General features: G+C 55.2%; 3 protein-coding genes and 1 non-coding gene across 4 annotated transcripts; 3 read left to right on the top strand and 1 right to left on the bottom strand.

The window, feature by feature from the left end:
• The first annotated feature begins 122 nt into the window (after positions 1-122).
• On the top strand, positions 123-207 carry C8Q71DRAFT_t72. The gene has a single exon. It is a non-coding gene; the product is annotated as a tRNA-Asp (tRNA).
• C8Q71DRAFT_760180 (purine and uridine phosphorylase) lies at positions 185-2,269 on the bottom strand. The gene is made up of 9 exons (XM_047923820.1): positions 1,980-2,269; positions 1,820-1,890; positions 1,543-1,763; positions 1,347-1,488; positions 1,269-1,298; positions 1,130-1,212; positions 983-1,082; positions 582-920; positions 185-524 (listed from the first exon to the last, which is right to left on the bottom strand). The coding sequence occupies exons 1-9, from the start codon at positions 2,002-2,004 to the stop codon at positions 483-485; spliced, it is 1,053 nt and encodes a 350-aa protein (XP_047779086.1). The 5' UTR covers positions 2,005-2,269; the 3' UTR covers positions 185-482.
• Positions 2,270-5,611: 3,342 nt separating this feature from the next.
• On the top strand, positions 5,612-7,222 carry C8Q71DRAFT_723904 (uncharacterized protein; the record flags this gene model as incomplete). The annotated part of the gene is made up of 3 exons (XM_047921609.1): positions 5,612-5,807; positions 5,858-6,039; positions 6,086-7,222. The coding sequence occupies 3 exons, from the start codon at positions 5,612-5,614 to the stop codon at positions 7,220-7,222; spliced, it is 1,515 nt and encodes a 504-aa protein (XP_047779085.1).
• A 4,248-nt stretch (positions 7,223-11,470) lies between these two features.
• C8Q71DRAFT_760166 (glycosyl hydrolases family 31-domain-containing protein) lies at positions 11,471-15,782 on the top strand. The gene is made up of 16 exons (XM_047923819.1): positions 11,471-11,782; positions 11,833-12,095; positions 12,157-12,292; positions 12,360-12,809; positions 12,879-12,962; positions 13,022-13,293; positions 13,350-13,450; positions 13,501-13,572; positions 13,622-13,650; positions 13,706-13,769; positions 13,852-13,988; positions 14,041-14,124; positions 14,174-14,340; positions 14,398-14,882; positions 14,942-15,107; positions 15,158-15,782. Exons 2-16 carry the CDS (start codon positions 11,867-11,869, stop codon positions 15,685-15,687), a joined length of 3,006 nt encoding a protein of 1,001 aa, XP_047779084.1. The 5' UTR covers positions 11,471-11,782; positions 11,833-11,866; the 3' UTR covers positions 15,688-15,782.
• Positions 15,783-15,801: the final 19 nt, after the last annotated feature.

Genomic DNA, 15,801 nt, shown 5'->3' with positions numbered 1-15,801 from the left:
AATAGAACATATTGAACACTATACTATACACTCACCCAGAAGGTCTTGATGACTTGGGCTCATCGGTGGCCAAGATCTCGGCCAACGCAGTACCTATAAATAATCAATCTGGTGGAAAAGAGTCCCTGGTAGTATATCGGTTAGTACACGCGCCTGTCATGTGTCACGTGACCGCGCGAAAGCGGGGTTCGACTCCCCGCCAGGGAGGAATCCGTTTTCGTTTTTGCATCCCTGTTTTTCTCCCGACACCTGAGGAATCCCATTAGTACTCCCGCCATTTTGACTGCTATTCGTGTATGATTCACGCATAAGTCGTCGTTCGTTCGTACAGGTCCAAGCGAAAGTTGAGTGATGCACAGTTCCGAGAGTCAACTTGAACTCATCCCAGAGCCACCGTCTTCTGTCTAATGATCACTCTACTTATGGTGTGTTCAGTGCGTCGCGAACTGGTTGGTCTGCACGTAGAACACTCTTCCTGCAGCTCATCTGAGCTCCCATACGCTCCCGGCCTCCTCGTGCAAGTGCTAAGCACAGGGTGTATTGATCAGCGGTTAAGCCACGCAATGCGACTTCGCACTCACATGGGGTTCTATCTCAAATCCGACGAGAGCCTCTAGCACCGCACGGCCACTCCATGCCTCTATCTCCGCAACCGTCTCAGGGGTGATGAAGTCCTGCGACGTGCGCGACGCGAAGACCATCTGTGCCGCTGCGGCCCTGATGCGTGGCTTCGGGCGGAGGGGCTTACCTTCTGCGTCGGAAGTCGACACATTCGGGGGTTGGCCCTGGGTCGAGGGCGACGGGGGCACCGTCATCGCGGGTGCCACCGGGAGGGCCGTGACGGGCGGCGTGACGGTCGCCGTCGTTTGCGTGGCGCTGGGCCAGTTCGCAGCGAGGTGGAGGATGTGGAACGTCTCCATCTGCGCGGCGATAGTAGTGTGAGATTGTGGAGGCGGGGAAGATCGTACGCGGCACGCTGCACCTCTAGAGTTGCCAGGTTGGCATGGTTCGATTTCATCTGCTCAATGAGAGTCTCGTTGTGATCCGGGAAGGACGTCTGACGTCCTTGGGAAGAGTAGAAGCTGTTGGGACGTAAGAGAGTGCCTCGCGGATTGGGCATTGACCCTACCTATCGGCGGATGCATTGATCGTGTTGTCAATGACGCCTGTGGAGACTGTAGGAGGGCGAGTGCGTTGCAGCGCGTCGCTCAGCTATCGATCATGCGGACTTAGCAAAGGGTCGATTGGGCACAGGGTACTATACGAACAGTACGATGCAACTGGGGGTCAGCATCTACCTGAATTGTTGTTAATGCCAAGCCATCTGGAAATCCAATAGAGCTCACTGGTTTGCTGATCCTGTACGGAGGCTCGGAGGAGCCACCGTCAATGAATTCGAAGTCGTAGTTTCTCGTAATGGCGATGCTGGCCTTGGGCACGACAATTGTGCCGACGGGGACATCAATGAGACCGCCGCAGGACCCTAGCCTTCCACCTTATCAGACGTCTGCAGGTGCCTGCGTGATCGCGCAAGACACGAACCTTATTACGACCATATCACCCGTGAGGCATTCTCTTACTTCGCGGACGAAGAAGTCGGCGTTAGGATAGCCCATACCAATACTGACGATTGACACGGGTACGCCCTTGTATCGACCCGTTATGGTGGTGAAACCACGTTCCGAGGTGACCGTGAAGGGCCTGGGCGACGCATCGAGGAGAGACGCAATACCGTTGGCCCGCGAAGGTGCCCCCACCGTGACCTACACGAGCCTCAGCAGGCGTCATCAACTTGACACACAGTTTACTTCATACGTACGATACGATTAGCAACTTCGCCCGAGCGGATTCCGAGATGGTATACACGCTGATCGAGCGTGCGGGGGAAATCTACAGTGGACGGGTCAAATAGATTAGACGGTGCCGCGAATCACTGGGTAGGCCAGGCCGTACGACGAGAAGCCCGGGGGAGGACTCACTAGCGTCGAGAATCAGATCCTTCATCTCGACTGGCGGGCTTGTTGTGCTGGGGTTTGTAGTCGTTGATTACCGGCGTTTAGCTTTCTGTATTGCCTCTAGTGGATTTGACCTTGTGTTGATAGGAAGTCTAAAGTTGATCAGGAAGGAAGTAGGCCGGCTCCGTATGCAGTGTTGGATTCAATTGTCGATGGTTGATAGTTGGATTGAATGGCTCAATTCAATGCTGGCGCGCTGCCCTCGGATCGGCAATAGCCGTTTTCAGCGATCGCGCCACCCCGACTATCTCGGACCTTCAAGCTTGACCACCTCCACCACCTCAGCCGGTTGCGCTGCCTGCTGCCTTCATTTGACACATCGCCCTCGGAATTTTGAATCATTCTTGCTCCCCGCGGACAGCGCGGGCAACAAAGGAACAACGGGCAGATGGCCCATCACTTGCTCCGGGTGGCAACGTGCAAGGCTGGACACGACGGGCGCAGACAGAGACACAGGATATCTGTTCTATCCACAGTAAGCATATCGTTATCCCTGTATATGCGGTAAATTACACCGAAGAGCGAACACAGCTTGCTGGCGGCTAGCAACATACCGCCTTCGGATGCGCCTGATGTTGGGAGCCGACTGGTAACGATATCCATCTTGCTGCTGCTGCAATTCTCATCGGCAGGCCCTATATCCGATGTTTCAGTGTGCGGCGGCAAGAGAACACAGAAGCATCGCTCGGGCGTGGAGGCAGACGCTCAGAGAGAGCAAATGGAGGGAGCGCGTATGCATGCCGCGAGAGCCACGAGGCTTCCTGACAAGACTCGTCTTCCACACTGGCCCACGAAGTGTGGTGGCTGACCTGCGGATGACCTCTCAGTGACATCTCGCGGGGACGCGTGCATGCCTGACAGCGGTCCGATAGTCCAAAGCTGGGGACATCATTCCTACTTCCGGCCTTCACCGCCAACCATGAGAGCGTCCGTGCGTCCAACAATCTCCGACGCGCTCAACGGAAACATGCGCTTGTACCTGGCTCCCGGAGCGCAGGTAGACTTTGGGTAGACTCGCAGCAAGTCTTCCCTGCCTGCCGGAGGAGAGCGCTCTTACGTGTGGCAAACCGCCGCTCGAATGTGGCTCGAGAGCGTCACCTCTACTCCATGGACGATCACCGTTTGCCGACCGCGACCCGACCTGTGCACCCCGTCTCGCATCAGACCCTTACGGCACTGGCTGCTGAGCATACGTCTCTTACTCTGGGGAAGGACTCCAGCTCCATGATTTGCCGCTCTTCCGACGTAGGGAGCGGCGGCGGTAGACGGCGGGTAGCGACGAGGCTTCTGGGGCATCTTGTTGGGGTTCTTGCCCTACATGACATCAGCGGAGTCCTACCAGGCTGTCTTGTACTCCGTGTGAATGAACACATTCCTTTCCGAGGGCTTCACGCAGCTGCCTGCCCCATGACAATCCACGGGGCTGCCTGCTCAAGGATGCCTTTGGTAGCACCTCCGCCGGCGTGAGCTGAAGGCACCTGCGGCGGATGCGAGAAATGGCCCATCCCCGTAGGACCACACCACATGTCGCGCTCGACATCGCCCACTTAGGCTATTTCAGCATCTAGCTGACGCCACGCACGCATCCCGAGGACAAAACGTTGCCCTGGCCGCCACGATCAGCGACTGCGTTGGCAGCACCGACCGCCCGGATAGACGGCCTTCGTCCAGGTACGGGTACGGGTGCGTAATCCCATAATGCAAGGTTCTGCCGCCAAGCCCCGTTACTTCTCGTGCGCCGCAGTGCCTTTGACCGTACGTGCAATTCTCGGCCATGCATACCCAAGAAGCTTCTTGCTGACGCTGGTTATCTGATATCGATTCACGAGTCGTGTTGGTTCATCTGTCGCCTGGCAGCGCCTGCAGCACGATGTTTGAGACATATCGCGCACTGGGCTCGTCATCGATGTCTCCAGAGCAGCGGAGGGCTTCTCATGGTGCCTTGCGGAAGTCACTTGAAATCCCCGGGTTCCCACTGGCGGTCGTCATATGTCCGGTGACGATACCGGGCGCCAGTCCTTCTCAGATAGCCACGCCAGGAAGGTTGCCTTTTTGTCCTCAATCTCCAAGGAAGGTGAGGCGCTATCGCACCCTCCGCTCGCGAATGTCATACTTACAAGGCAACCACCAGTGCGGGCCAAGCCATTGACCGGTCGTCTTGATTTTCTCAGGCTCATCATCTGGCCGTAGGCTCACTCAGCGCATTCGGTGACTTTGGAAAGCGGGGGTGCGTTTTTGATAGGCTCCGATAGAAACAAGACGACGGGTGGTCCAGCACCGCAAGTAGAGCCTCGACCGTGCCATGAGCGTCTATTTTGATCCCGCACCGTCGACCCAGGGGAGCGTCAATCGGAGGCACCGAAGCCACCTGTGCGGATCCTCCTTACCGAAACGACCAAGTGCGTCTCAAGGAATCCGTCCGCTTGCAGTCTAGTGGAGTAGGTTTCATGTTGTGAGCTACCAGCATCTCGATACCGTTTATGGGATTCCGGTCGGCTTGGCTGACGAGAGTGCGAGCATCTTCGTCTTGCGGCCGATTCGGCTTCAAGTATTTACCAGGCCTGTCCAGTAACGGAACCAAAAGAAAGGCTTTCATGGCCCATCTTCGCCAACTACTGATGCCGCTTCCGGGGTGGTCCCGGCGCTTTACCCAAAGCCGCATGACGACTCACAAACGGGAATTTCCGACCCACCGATATTCCCTCTCTTCGTCCGCCCTTGTGCATCCGTGTGAACTCGGTCGGCAAGAGCGTAGCTCTCGCTTCGCGCCGTCAATATGTCAGAGTACCTGGGAGTCATGAGACGAGCGCGACCACTCCCGGATTGCCAGAGGTAGATTTCACAGTCCGCTTGCATTCCGCGAACGCTCGGATGCGCTCTGCCTACCGCTCTCGTTCGGCGGGATGTCAAGGCATCAGAGATTCCCTCGGCTATGAACCTAACTCGCTCCTCAGGCTGGACTTGTGCGCGCCAGGGCCGCCGGAGCTACGGCCGCATCGCCCCAGGCATCGCATTGGTGTCCAGCGGGCTCCTGGATCGTCTGTGTCTTTTGCGCAGTTCCATGCGCTCGAAGCCGAGCCCCGCATCTTCTCAAGATCGACTGGAGTGCACCTGCTCAAGTAGACGGCCACCACGTCAGGAGACCCCCTGTCAGCAAAGGCGCTGCAGCTCCGGGAAGAGGAGCATGGCATCCCAAGCTAACCGCATGCGGGATCGACTGATCCAGGCGGAATATGAAAAGGTAAACCTTGGCCGATCCGGGGGCTATCAAATATTTCTCAATACTGTAAGTGGGCAATCCACCTGCGTCCACAAGCCCTAATCAGTTCCAGCGTGCCTCTCTGTCCGGCGGTTCGACGAAGAACATCAGTCACACCGAACGCTTCGGCATGTGTACAAGATGCATTGACTAAAGACGCGCGACCCATCTCTCTTCTTGCTCAAACGCTGCGCGACACGACGCAGAAGACACCACCACACGCATCTGGGAAGTATTTAGGAGGCTCGCTATCGCACGCTCCCTCCTCCATCTCTGTTCGGACGTCACTAAGACTAGGGAGCCACACGTCGACAATCGACTTACTCAACGTCGCTCCATGCTCGCTGGTAGCTTGCTAGCGATGAATTACTATAACGCAGATCTATATTACGGAGGCCGCGATGATGGGTCTTACTACGATCAACAGCAGGGACAAGGTCGCGTGGACAGGGACACTTCGCTCGCGGAGTCCGAGGCTGGATCTAGTGTGGCCACTTACGCTGGCGGATTGAAAGATGACTCTGATGTTGCGGGTTAGTGCTCATTGACATTGAATACTCAGTCGTAACATCTCCCCGTATAGATGATCCGCATCTTGCACTGACCTCACAAACACTGAATGCCGACGGTACGCCCAAGCGTCCCATGAACGCCTTCATGATATTCGCCCGCAAGAGGAGGCCAGAAATCTCCGCAGCGAATCAGATGATGCGAACAGGTGACGTGAGCAAGATCTTGAGCCGAGAGTGGAATACAATGGAGATGGTATGTCATCCGCAATCGTCTCGACCCGTACTAACTCAGTGGCTAGCCGGAAAAGAAGTTCTATCTCGACCAGGCGAAGAAGCTGAAGGACCACTTCAACTCCAGATACCCCGACTATGTCTATCGTCGAAGGCCCAACAACTCTCGGAAGAAGCGAAAGCCAGACGTCGGTCACGAGGCGTCCGCAGAAGGGTCACCGAGCATGGAGAGAGAAGACATGGGCGTGGATGACGCTGCCCACGAGCTTGACGAGGTCGTCGACGAAGCCGCATTACACAATTATCAGTATCACTTCGCGCAGACGTCGGCTGCAGCATCGCAGATGACCTACGGACACACCGCGCAGGGGCATTCGCTCTCCGCCTACAACACGCCCTCGTCGCCGTTCTCTTCCAACCGCTACGACGAAAAGCCCTCTTCGATGTCGCAGTCCCGGTACTCCTCGTCCACTTCCCCTCCTGTCACTGGCGGGATGATGGCATCGCCTCATGCAGGCGACCTGAACGCAGCGAACACATGGCCGTTTCAGCGAGATGGCACCAGAGCAAACCGAGTCCCCTTATTGCCGGCGTTGGACACCGGTCTCGCTCGCCAGAGGACCAGCGAGTCAGACTTGGCGGCCAGCATGCGGGCGGAGGCTACGTCTCCTCAAACCAGCGTTCGAACATGGGCGAGCGGTCCGTATTCCACTTCGTCAGGGAGCTCCAGTGCGTCCATGACGCACCAGTCAAACTCAGCATTCCCCACCCTTACTTCCCCGTTCATCCCTGCGCAATCACCTTCACCGAGACAAGCCGATCCGCTCTCCTCTCCGATGCCACACTACAGCGCTACTCAGGACTACTCTTCGGGGCAGTCGACTTATGCGCCCCGAGGAGCGCCCTCCCTAGGCAGATCCGACGGCGCATTTGAACACCGCGGCTTCACCCAGACTAACGTACTCCCTCCCCCTGTTGCTAACACCTACCTGCCTGCCATGGACCAGCTGGGGTCCCAGTGGCCGTCCCAGTATCGGTCGTTCCCCACTTCGCACACGAACCATTCACCCTCGGCGTTGTCTATGCCTGCTCTGCCGCTGCAGAGTTCGTCCCCGACGGCGCCTTCCCCTTCGAACACCAGCGCAATGTCCAGCTCTCTTCCTCACATGGGCTACATCGACCGGAATAGATTCGAGGGGCGTTAGACATGGTAAAACATTGTTTTCAAGCGATCCTGTCTCTCATGCTTTCGCTATCGGCATCTAATCAGCACGGACTACTCATCTGCTTTCGTACAGACTGCGTGTATGTCGCATGAAGTCACTATTCATTATGATGGGTTTCCTCCCTGTGCCATCGTTCGCTGAATTGTGCACAACCCTCGCTCCCTACCCTCTAATCACCGCGACGACTCGGACCAACCGGGAGGGGGGAGAGATCGCTGCGTCGCTTTACAGACAGGTGTGTTGCCCGCGAACTCCCGATGCAGAGACGCTACGGAATAGTCGGTGCCAGAGTGGACTTAGAGTCAACTCTGCGAAACAGTTGACTGCCCTATGCGTGCCGAGCCAGGGTTTGGATTGGCGCCATAACGCCAAAACATCCATGCCGTAATCCAGGCCCCGCGCTGTTTTCGCCCTCTCCCCTGTCACAGAACGCGTGTCAATGTGCTGTGGATCATGCCATAGTGCGTAACGTACCTTCCGGCCGTGCTAGCAGGCGCTATGATGACAGGCACCGCTTCCCCAGTACACGTCTGTCAGGGCGAGTGAAGCCCATTACGTGCAGAAGCACAAGGATGGCCTATACTTCGTTCAGCTATCTCTACTTTGACAAAGAGGCCAGCGGTCGCGAAGCCTGTCGAGGAATCAGCCGTATTCACACGATTTCACCACTTCCCAACCACTTCCTGTATGAAACCGGTGATAAACCATCAGCGCCGAGGTTTCATTGCGCCGACTGTTCCCGCCCAGAGCATCGCAACCGTTCTTGCGAGAGTAAGTCTCTTGCGCCCTTGCCCCTGTCGGGCCGATTTTCAACTTTCTTCGATTGAAAATTTGAAAACTACTACTAGTACTGGGAGGCCGGCGTTCCTCGTCCATTTTGTCTTGTGAATGGTTCTGAACTCTTGACACGATCTTTGGAGACGGTGGATACGTCGATCGACTGTGACGAAGACCTCAGGGTACTGGCGTAATCTGAGTATCTCATTCTGTATGCGTGTGATGCAGCTTCTTGCCCGACGATAAATCTGTGACGCAAATTACATATCGAGAGAGGGAAAAAGTTCTCAAACACGGCATCGCAGACGCTGCATGGTGTTGCCGTTGCGTTAAGGTCTCAATATTCTAGGGTGGTTCAACGCACACTTGGTCTCTGCGTCTTCGAGCGCGATAGGATACCCTCTTTCTGTCTATAGCTGCATGTCCGACTTGGAGGCGTGTTCACATGTCTACTAGGCCCATGCGCAGGAAGTAGACAAGCCTGTAGTCAGCGTACCACACTCACGGAGGACACATTATACGCATGGCGGTCGACGTCACCGGTAATCTATCTACTTGCAGCGATGTCTGGCTTGCCTGTTGCGTGCAGAACATCGTCGTCCAAGATCCGGCCCTGCGTCGCACCATTGAGGCAGGCCCAGTGATCGTCGCCTTCCGGATAAGTGCGACTCTCGTGATACAGCTTTGCACGAAGAATCGCCGTGCGTTGTTCACCGGATCTGAGCGGCATTCAAGTGTCTTGGCAGCTGGGAGAAGCTGGCCGGACGTTGTCTACGAGCCTCCAATGTGAATGAATCGATGCCACAGGAGAGACGCAAAATGTTGATTCGATCGGCCATATCTAATACAGACGGTAGGTGATGATACAGTAGCGCATATCGAGATGAGATTGTAGGCACGATGTCCGCGACGAGGATTGGCACCATTATTCAAGCAGGCTCGATGGCTGTGCTGGGAATGGCATGGCGGCACGTTCAATCAGCAGACCGACGGAACACGAACTCCGTCCCTCTGGCACAGTCTGCTGGCAGAGTTCCAGTAACTCGGACCCAGGTCTCAGCAGGCTCTGGGCAGCGTTCGTGATCAACTTCGGAGCAGGAATGGACATTGCTATCTCATACTCGCATTTCCGCATGCAGCAATGGCCAGTTAGGGAACTCGTTCATCTCCGTTACTGGTCAGACGACATAAGGGGGGTCTGCGACAGGTAGACGAACGCACATGAGACGTCCAGTATACGCTTCTCCCGACTCTCAGGCGGCGCGCCCACCTGCAGGTGACATGAGTTGTCGCGCCGCCCCTCGGTGCTGCAATAGCCATATAAGTAACCTACCTTTGACTGACCGTCCCGAAGTTTAGGGAGCCGGAGATGCAAGCTTCCGAACAAACGCTCCCCGAGGAAATCTTCGCCCAACCGGAAGCACAGCAGTTGCTCCATCAGTATACACCAGTACTAAGCGCGCCGTCAGATGCTTCAGACGGATGTCCTTTGCTCTCTGGCGCATTAGGCTGTATCACAATGGTGAGCGAAGGCGCCCTGAGAATCCAATGTTTTCGTCGCGGAGGTAAGCCGTTGCGCCAATCGAAAGAGAACATCCTTCTCAAAGTCAACTAGAAGGACGGGCGAACGCTTTGTTGCGCGCCGGCTGCATGCCGCAAGCGCTGTCAGCCCAGCTGACGTACCTTGCGGAGCCGCCAGTCCAACAGGGTATACCTACAAATGGTGAGCGGACTGAACCACCTAGCAGTGCGCGTGTGAATACCCTTGTAACAGGCCGGCAGGATAAATATCCACGCTTCTGCATCCTCGCACGGCCATATGGCGAAGTGCGACACGGGCAGCAGCCTTGTAACTCGGAATTGAGCGAGTGGTCTAGGGCTCGGTGGCCACACCGGGAATCGCCACAGAAGACCGCAGTACCGGTCAACTACATCCGATACGTACGGTACATCTCACAGAAGAGGGTCTTCTCCCAACGAGGCTTGAGCCCTTCGAGTCCGGTAGGCTGATGACCTCCGTCGCTGACTTCTAGCTGCCGATGTCGCCAGCTGCACGATTCGCGACGCATCGTCCCTTGCTGATCGTTCCTTCTCGGAGGCCAAAGTCCTTGCCTGTGAGAGCTTGTCTTTGGAACGCCAGCTGCAAACTGATAAAAGAAAGCACGTTTGAGATAAGAACATGATTAGCTCTAGAGACGAAGCTAGAAGCAGAGCGAGAGGTTGAGCATACCTGTTATCGGGTGCAGAACAAATATTTATCGTTCATCGATGTCACAGAGTGAGGTGCGGCGGTAGAGAACCTTGTTGGAGACCGCAAGACAATTGGAACATCCCCGACGAAGAACATCCATAAGCGCATCGCGAGAATTGGCATAAACTCGTCTTATGCACGAACTTTGAACGTCTGGCGAATCAAAAAGTTGACATGTAAACGCACGACGCTATCCACCCACCTTCGCGCGGCTTGTGATCCCCTGCGTGAACGGAAGCCATCTGTCCATTAGACTCGACCCAAGAATGCCTGTAGTGCGTGTCCAAAAGACCTCACACCTGACATGCCAGCCTGACTATGCACGCTAGTAAGGCCTAGGTACGTCGAACCTGCTGACGCTGAGCCGTAACGTCAGGGACGTTCTGTTGCCATCCTCCCGGGAAGCACTGACCACATACTCAAACCGAACAAATCTTGCTGACTGTGATGCGGTCTTCTGTAGTTCCTAGACCTCCCAGAACTCGACCAGACGAGCTTTGCCACTGCCAGATCTGCAGCGGCCAGAGGTTATCCGGCGGGCCGTCGAAGGCCGTTCAGCGCCACGACATGGTGGAAGGCTCGAAGCAGAGGTAATGAGCATATATGGCTATTCAGGGAGGTGGTGCAATTGGGTGACTTGTCTTATTCGCCGCTGCTACGCCCGGCAGGATCCGATATGCATATTGTTGTATGCACCAATGTGAAGGCAACGACACAAAAATATTTCAAGTGACCTGTGAGCACCTAGTATGTACAGTACAGTGCTCCTCTCGCCCGCGGCGGCTTCGCCGCCCCGGGCGATTCGGAGCTATGCCGCAATCACAGGCATATTACCACTTTCCTTGTTCACCCAGAACCTTACTAGTACAGATAGAATCTACTACGACACCAGACTAGTCAATGCTACCGGATGCAGGCTCTTGCAACTCTGGAATTCGAATCTTACAACAGGCGGTTTGAATGTTTGACTCGGAAGCGCGCGGATGATGTAAGCTGTCCGACGTTTCTGTCCAATGAGACTGTCCAATGTCGCGATCTCCTAACGCGGTGCTGACTAAGCGAGGGCTCGGACGTTGCGGAAAAGACCCGATATTAGCATATCGGAAAATCTCAAAATTACCCCACACTGCGAACACGAGTCAATTTGTGTATGATCTGAGTTTCCGCTTATGAGAGCCACCCATGAACTCAAACAGCGAGTCGATGTGGCTGTAGTGCCACCCATTTTTGGCGGAGTCGTAATGGTGTGGCTAGCAACTGATGCGACGCCAAGAACATTATACTGCTCTTTGATCATGATCATGTCCTCCGCCTCTGCGGATGCTGTAGTTTGCATTGCTACGATCCCATAGGATTTCTATCATTCTCTCCACAATTCGGCGTCCGTACAAAATCCAGAAGCTGGACAGTTCCGGCGCTGCAATTGTGTCGGCCATCGGGTCCCGTACGCGGTTGCTTCCTGTAAGCGAAGGCTTAGAGCGGCAAGCCCGTGACGGGGATGCGCGGTCCCGGTCAGTGCCACTGCAATGTGCATGGGACCCTTACATCACTTCTCGGCCAGCTGACACTAACGTCAATTTACGCCGCGCGCTGCGATGATGGCTCCTTCAAAAACCAAGCTCGACGTCGCCGACGTTGATTCGCGTCACCGTCTCACGAGCGCACAGACTACGACGATGATGGTGAAGATGTCGGTCGTCGTCTTTGCAGTGTTGTTGACGCTGGCATGCGTCGTTCTCTCTGAGGCTACGGGAGCACTGAGGCGAACCCGAAGTGTAACAGACGTCTCTGCGTCTTATTCTCTCAACGTTTCTACATGCCCAGGTGCGTCATTTATGGCACGATGACAGCATAGTCGTGTTGCTCAATCGTGAATGGTGGTCAGGCTATACGCTCTCTGCTCTGAACGAATCGCAGACGGGTCTGACAGCGCAGCTGAAGCTTGCCGGAGCGGCTTGCGACGCTTTTGGAACGGATATCGAGGATCTAACATTGCAAGTAACATATGACACCAATCAAAGGTAAATATCTGTACGTTTTAACAAAAGGAGATACATCACTGAAACGTTTTGTACGACTCTACGTCAGACTCCGGGTCAACATCTTCGATACTGCAAAGTCACAGTTCACTATCCCCTCATCGATTATTTCCGTGCCTCCTGAACCTACGGAGAGCTTCACACAGACTTCCGACCTCGTGTTCAATTACGACTCGTCGCCGTTCGCGTTTTGGATTACTCGTCGGTCGGAACCTGACGCGCTGCCCCTATTCGATACCCGACTTAGCTCGTTGCCTCCCACACCCATACCGCCTCTCAATGCAAGTGACTCATCCACTGCCCTGGATGGTTTCCCCTTGGTGTTTGAAGACCAATATTTGCAACTGACGTCCGCTCTTCCGTACGACGCGAACATATATGGATTCGGTGAAGTGATTGCAAGCAGCGGTTTCCGGCGTGATGTGGGAGTCAATGGAAGTCCTGGAACGATCCAGACTATGTGGGCTCGGGATGTTGCAGACCCCGTCGACGAAAACATGTACGTCGAGGCTTAGGGTTCAACGCCACCCCTCTGTTTGACGGTGGCTAATCTTGATGAACTGCGCAGCTACGGCTCGCATTCCATTTATCTCGAGCACCGGCATAATGAGACTACTCAGAAGGCCCAGTCGCACGGAGTTTACCACTTCAGGTGTAGCACATAATCTTTGTCCCCCTGATGACGCAACTAACTCGTTGATGTAACGACAGCGCCGCTGGTTCTGACACACTACTCACAACTCCGCCGTCCTCTCCTGTATCCCTCGTCCAATACCGTGCCGTGGGAGGCACCTTGGACTTCTACTTCTTCTCTGGCCCCAAGCCGCAGGACGTAATCGAACAGTATGGCCAGCTCATCGGTCTGCCAACATGGCAACCTCTGTTCGGCCTTGGCTTTCATTTGTGCCGATGGGGATACACCAACGTCTCGGAGACAAAGGAACAAGTGACACGGATGAGGGAAGCAAACATCCCCCTCGAAGGTGCGCCACAAGGCTGCTACGTGTTGCGGCGCTCATTGACATCCTTTACCGTGCAGTGATGTGGAATGACATTGACCTTTACCACGCTGTGAGAGATTTCACCACGGATCCTGTGTCATTCCCCGCAGAGGAAGTGCAAGAATTCATTCAGGAATTGGTACGTCTTTTCCGCAAACCGAGTGCGCTATCTCATAGATTTTGCGGTAGGCGGCAAACCATCAGCACTACATACCGATCGTGGATGCTGCCATCGCCAAACAAGTCAATTCCACTGACATTGTACGTCTTCTTTCCTACATGAGCACAGCTGCACTGACCCTCTGACTAGTATGACCCGTACACGCGTGGTGTGGAGCTGTGAGTTGCATGTCATGTCCGGCCGCGTGCTTGCGTTAATTACTGCCTTATAAAGGGACGTGTGGGTCAAGAACCCCGATGGGTCCGAATACGTCGGTGAAGTGTGGCCTGGCTACACGGTGAGCCGCAGCGTGCCTTCCTGGCCGAGTCCTTGGGTCGGCGCGCTCACCTAGCGTCCCGCTGGCCTGGTTCTGTGACTAGGTATTTCCCGACTGGTTCTCTGACAATATCGAAGACTACTGGACGGAGGCGCTCAGTAACTGGTCACAAGGAGGCGTCGAATTCTCGGGAATCTGGCTGGACATGAATGAGGTGTCTTCCTTCTGCAACGGCTCATGGTCAGCTGAGGGACTTTGTTCCAATTTTACTGACGCTGACACATGTGTGCAGCGGTACTGGGGCTGATCTCTCTACCCCAATCCCAGTTTCTCTGCCTGGTGATCCTGGCAATCTTGTCACGGACTATCCCGAAGGGTACGTGCGACGCTGGTTTTGTCCGACAACTCCGACTGAAGGTCCTCAGGTACAATGCGTCGATGTGGGGTCCGAGCGGAAATATCACGATCAACGGCACATTGACGTACGGCGTCAATGAGCGCCCGTCCGAGGCTGCTGTGACCAAGAGAGGTGTCGGCGCCGGCGAGCAGTCTGGCGTCAATCTGAACTTCCCGCCATATGCCATTCATAACGGTGAGGAAGCTGTCCGGGTGCCGCCGTGGCGATCTCGCTGATTGAAAGTGCCGGTAGGATTCGGTCCACTGTATGTCCATACTCTCGACACGAATGCCACGCATGTCGGCGGATACGTCGAACTGGACGTCCACAATATGTTCGGGCTAATGGAGGAAAAAACCACGCACCTTGCCATCCAGAAGATCCTCGGCATTCGTCCGTTCCTCATCAGCCGCTCGACTTTCCCCAGCTCTGGCAAGTGGACTGGCCATTGGCTTGGCGATAACTACAGCAAGTGGGCATACATGCATTACAACATTCAGGGCGTCCTGCAGTTCCAGCTGTTCCAGATACCGATGGTTGGTGCCGATACCTGCGGTTTCCAGGACAATACGGACGAGGAGCTGTGTAACCGCTGGATGCAAATGTCAGCATTCATGCCGTTCTATCGGAACCATAATCAGCTGTCTGCCCTGCCGCAAGAGCCGTACAGGTGGGATAGCGTCGCGAGCGCTTCCCGCACGGCGATCAGCATCCGCTACTCGCTGCTACCCTACTGGGTGAGCTTCCTCTGACCGCTCTGCGTACGTGTGCCTAGACTAAGGCTGTTCCTCGACAGTACACGCTATTTGCTAATGCGTCGATGCACGGCTCGCCGGTCGTTCGCGCCCTGTTCTACGAGTTCCCCGACGAACCGGAGCTGTTCGCCGTTGACAGGCAATACCTTGTTGGTAGAGACATCCTAGTGACGCCAGTCTTAACCCCTAACGTCTCAACGGTCGATGGTACGTCATGTACAGCTACGCTTTTCTGCCAGAGCTTATCGTGGTGGCAGGTATCTTCCCCGGTAGAGGCCAGGTGATCTGGCGCGACTGGTACACTCATGAAATCGTCAATGCGACCTCCGGCGGAAACACCACGTTGGACGCGCCGCTCGGCCACATTCCTGTCCACATCCGCGACGGATCGGCGATTCTGTTGTATGCAGCGCCTGCTTACACCATTGAGGAAACACGACAAGGGCCGTACTCTCTACTCGTCTCCGTGTCCCCCGATGGGACAGCCTTTGGCACAGCATACGTCGATGACGGCCTGAGTGTTCCGCCGACACCCAACACTACTCTGACTTTCGTCGTCGGTAACGGCACACTATCAATTGAGAGTAACGGCGACTTCTCCGTCAACCAGACTCTACGGGACATCACCATCTTGGGCGCTGCACAGACAAAACCAGAGTTCGTCACGATCTCTGGGCAAGCAAACGCAACTTGGGTTTACAAGAGTGACAACCAAGAGCTCATTGTGTCGGGGCTGGATCTTGACCTGAACCGTGACAGTGACAACGTTATCGCATGGACTCTGTGATACTTATGGCCGCACATTGATGTCTGTTCGACACTATAGGTTTTCATGAACATGCTGTTTGGCTGTATATTTCAAAACAATGCTCTTGAGGCTCAGCAGGAACGATGGTTAAGC

The sequence above is a fragment of the Rhodofomes roseus genome (genome assembly GCF_022264815.1).
Source record: "Rhodofomes roseus strain CIRM-BRFM 1785 chromosome Unknown C8Q71scaffold_10, whole genome shotgun sequence".
Lineage (NCBI taxonomy): Eukaryota > Fungi > Basidiomycota > Agaricomycetes > Polyporales > Fomitopsidaceae > Rhodofomes > Rhodofomes roseus.
The sequence above is the reverse complement of the archived record's forward strand: the minus strand, read 5'-3'. Positions and strand labels throughout refer to the sequence as shown.

Coding starts and splice junctions, on each gene's coding strand:
- C8Q71DRAFT_760166 (XM_047923819.1), top strand. CDS start 11,867: ATGATGGCTCCTTCAAAAACCAAGCTCGACGTCGCCGACGTTGATTCG. Junction 13,451..13,500: donor AAGAATTCATTCAGGAATTG/GTACGTCTTTTC, acceptor ATTTTGCGGTAG/GCGGCAAACCATCAGCACTA. Junction 13,651..13,705: donor TACACGCGTGGTGTGGAGCT/GTGAGTTGCATG, acceptor TGCCTTATAAAG/GGACGTGTGGGTCAAGAACC.
- C8Q71DRAFT_760180 (XM_047923820.1), bottom strand. CDS start 2,004: ATGAAGGATCTGATTCTCGACGCTA. Junction 1,083..1,129: donor ATCAATGCATCCGCCGATAG/GTAGGGTCAATG, acceptor ACGTCCCAACAG/CTTCTACTCTTCCCAAGGAC. Junction 525..581: donor GATTTGAGATAGAACCCCAT/GTGAGTGCGAAG, acceptor CCCTGTGCTTAG/CACTTGCACGAGGAGGCCGG.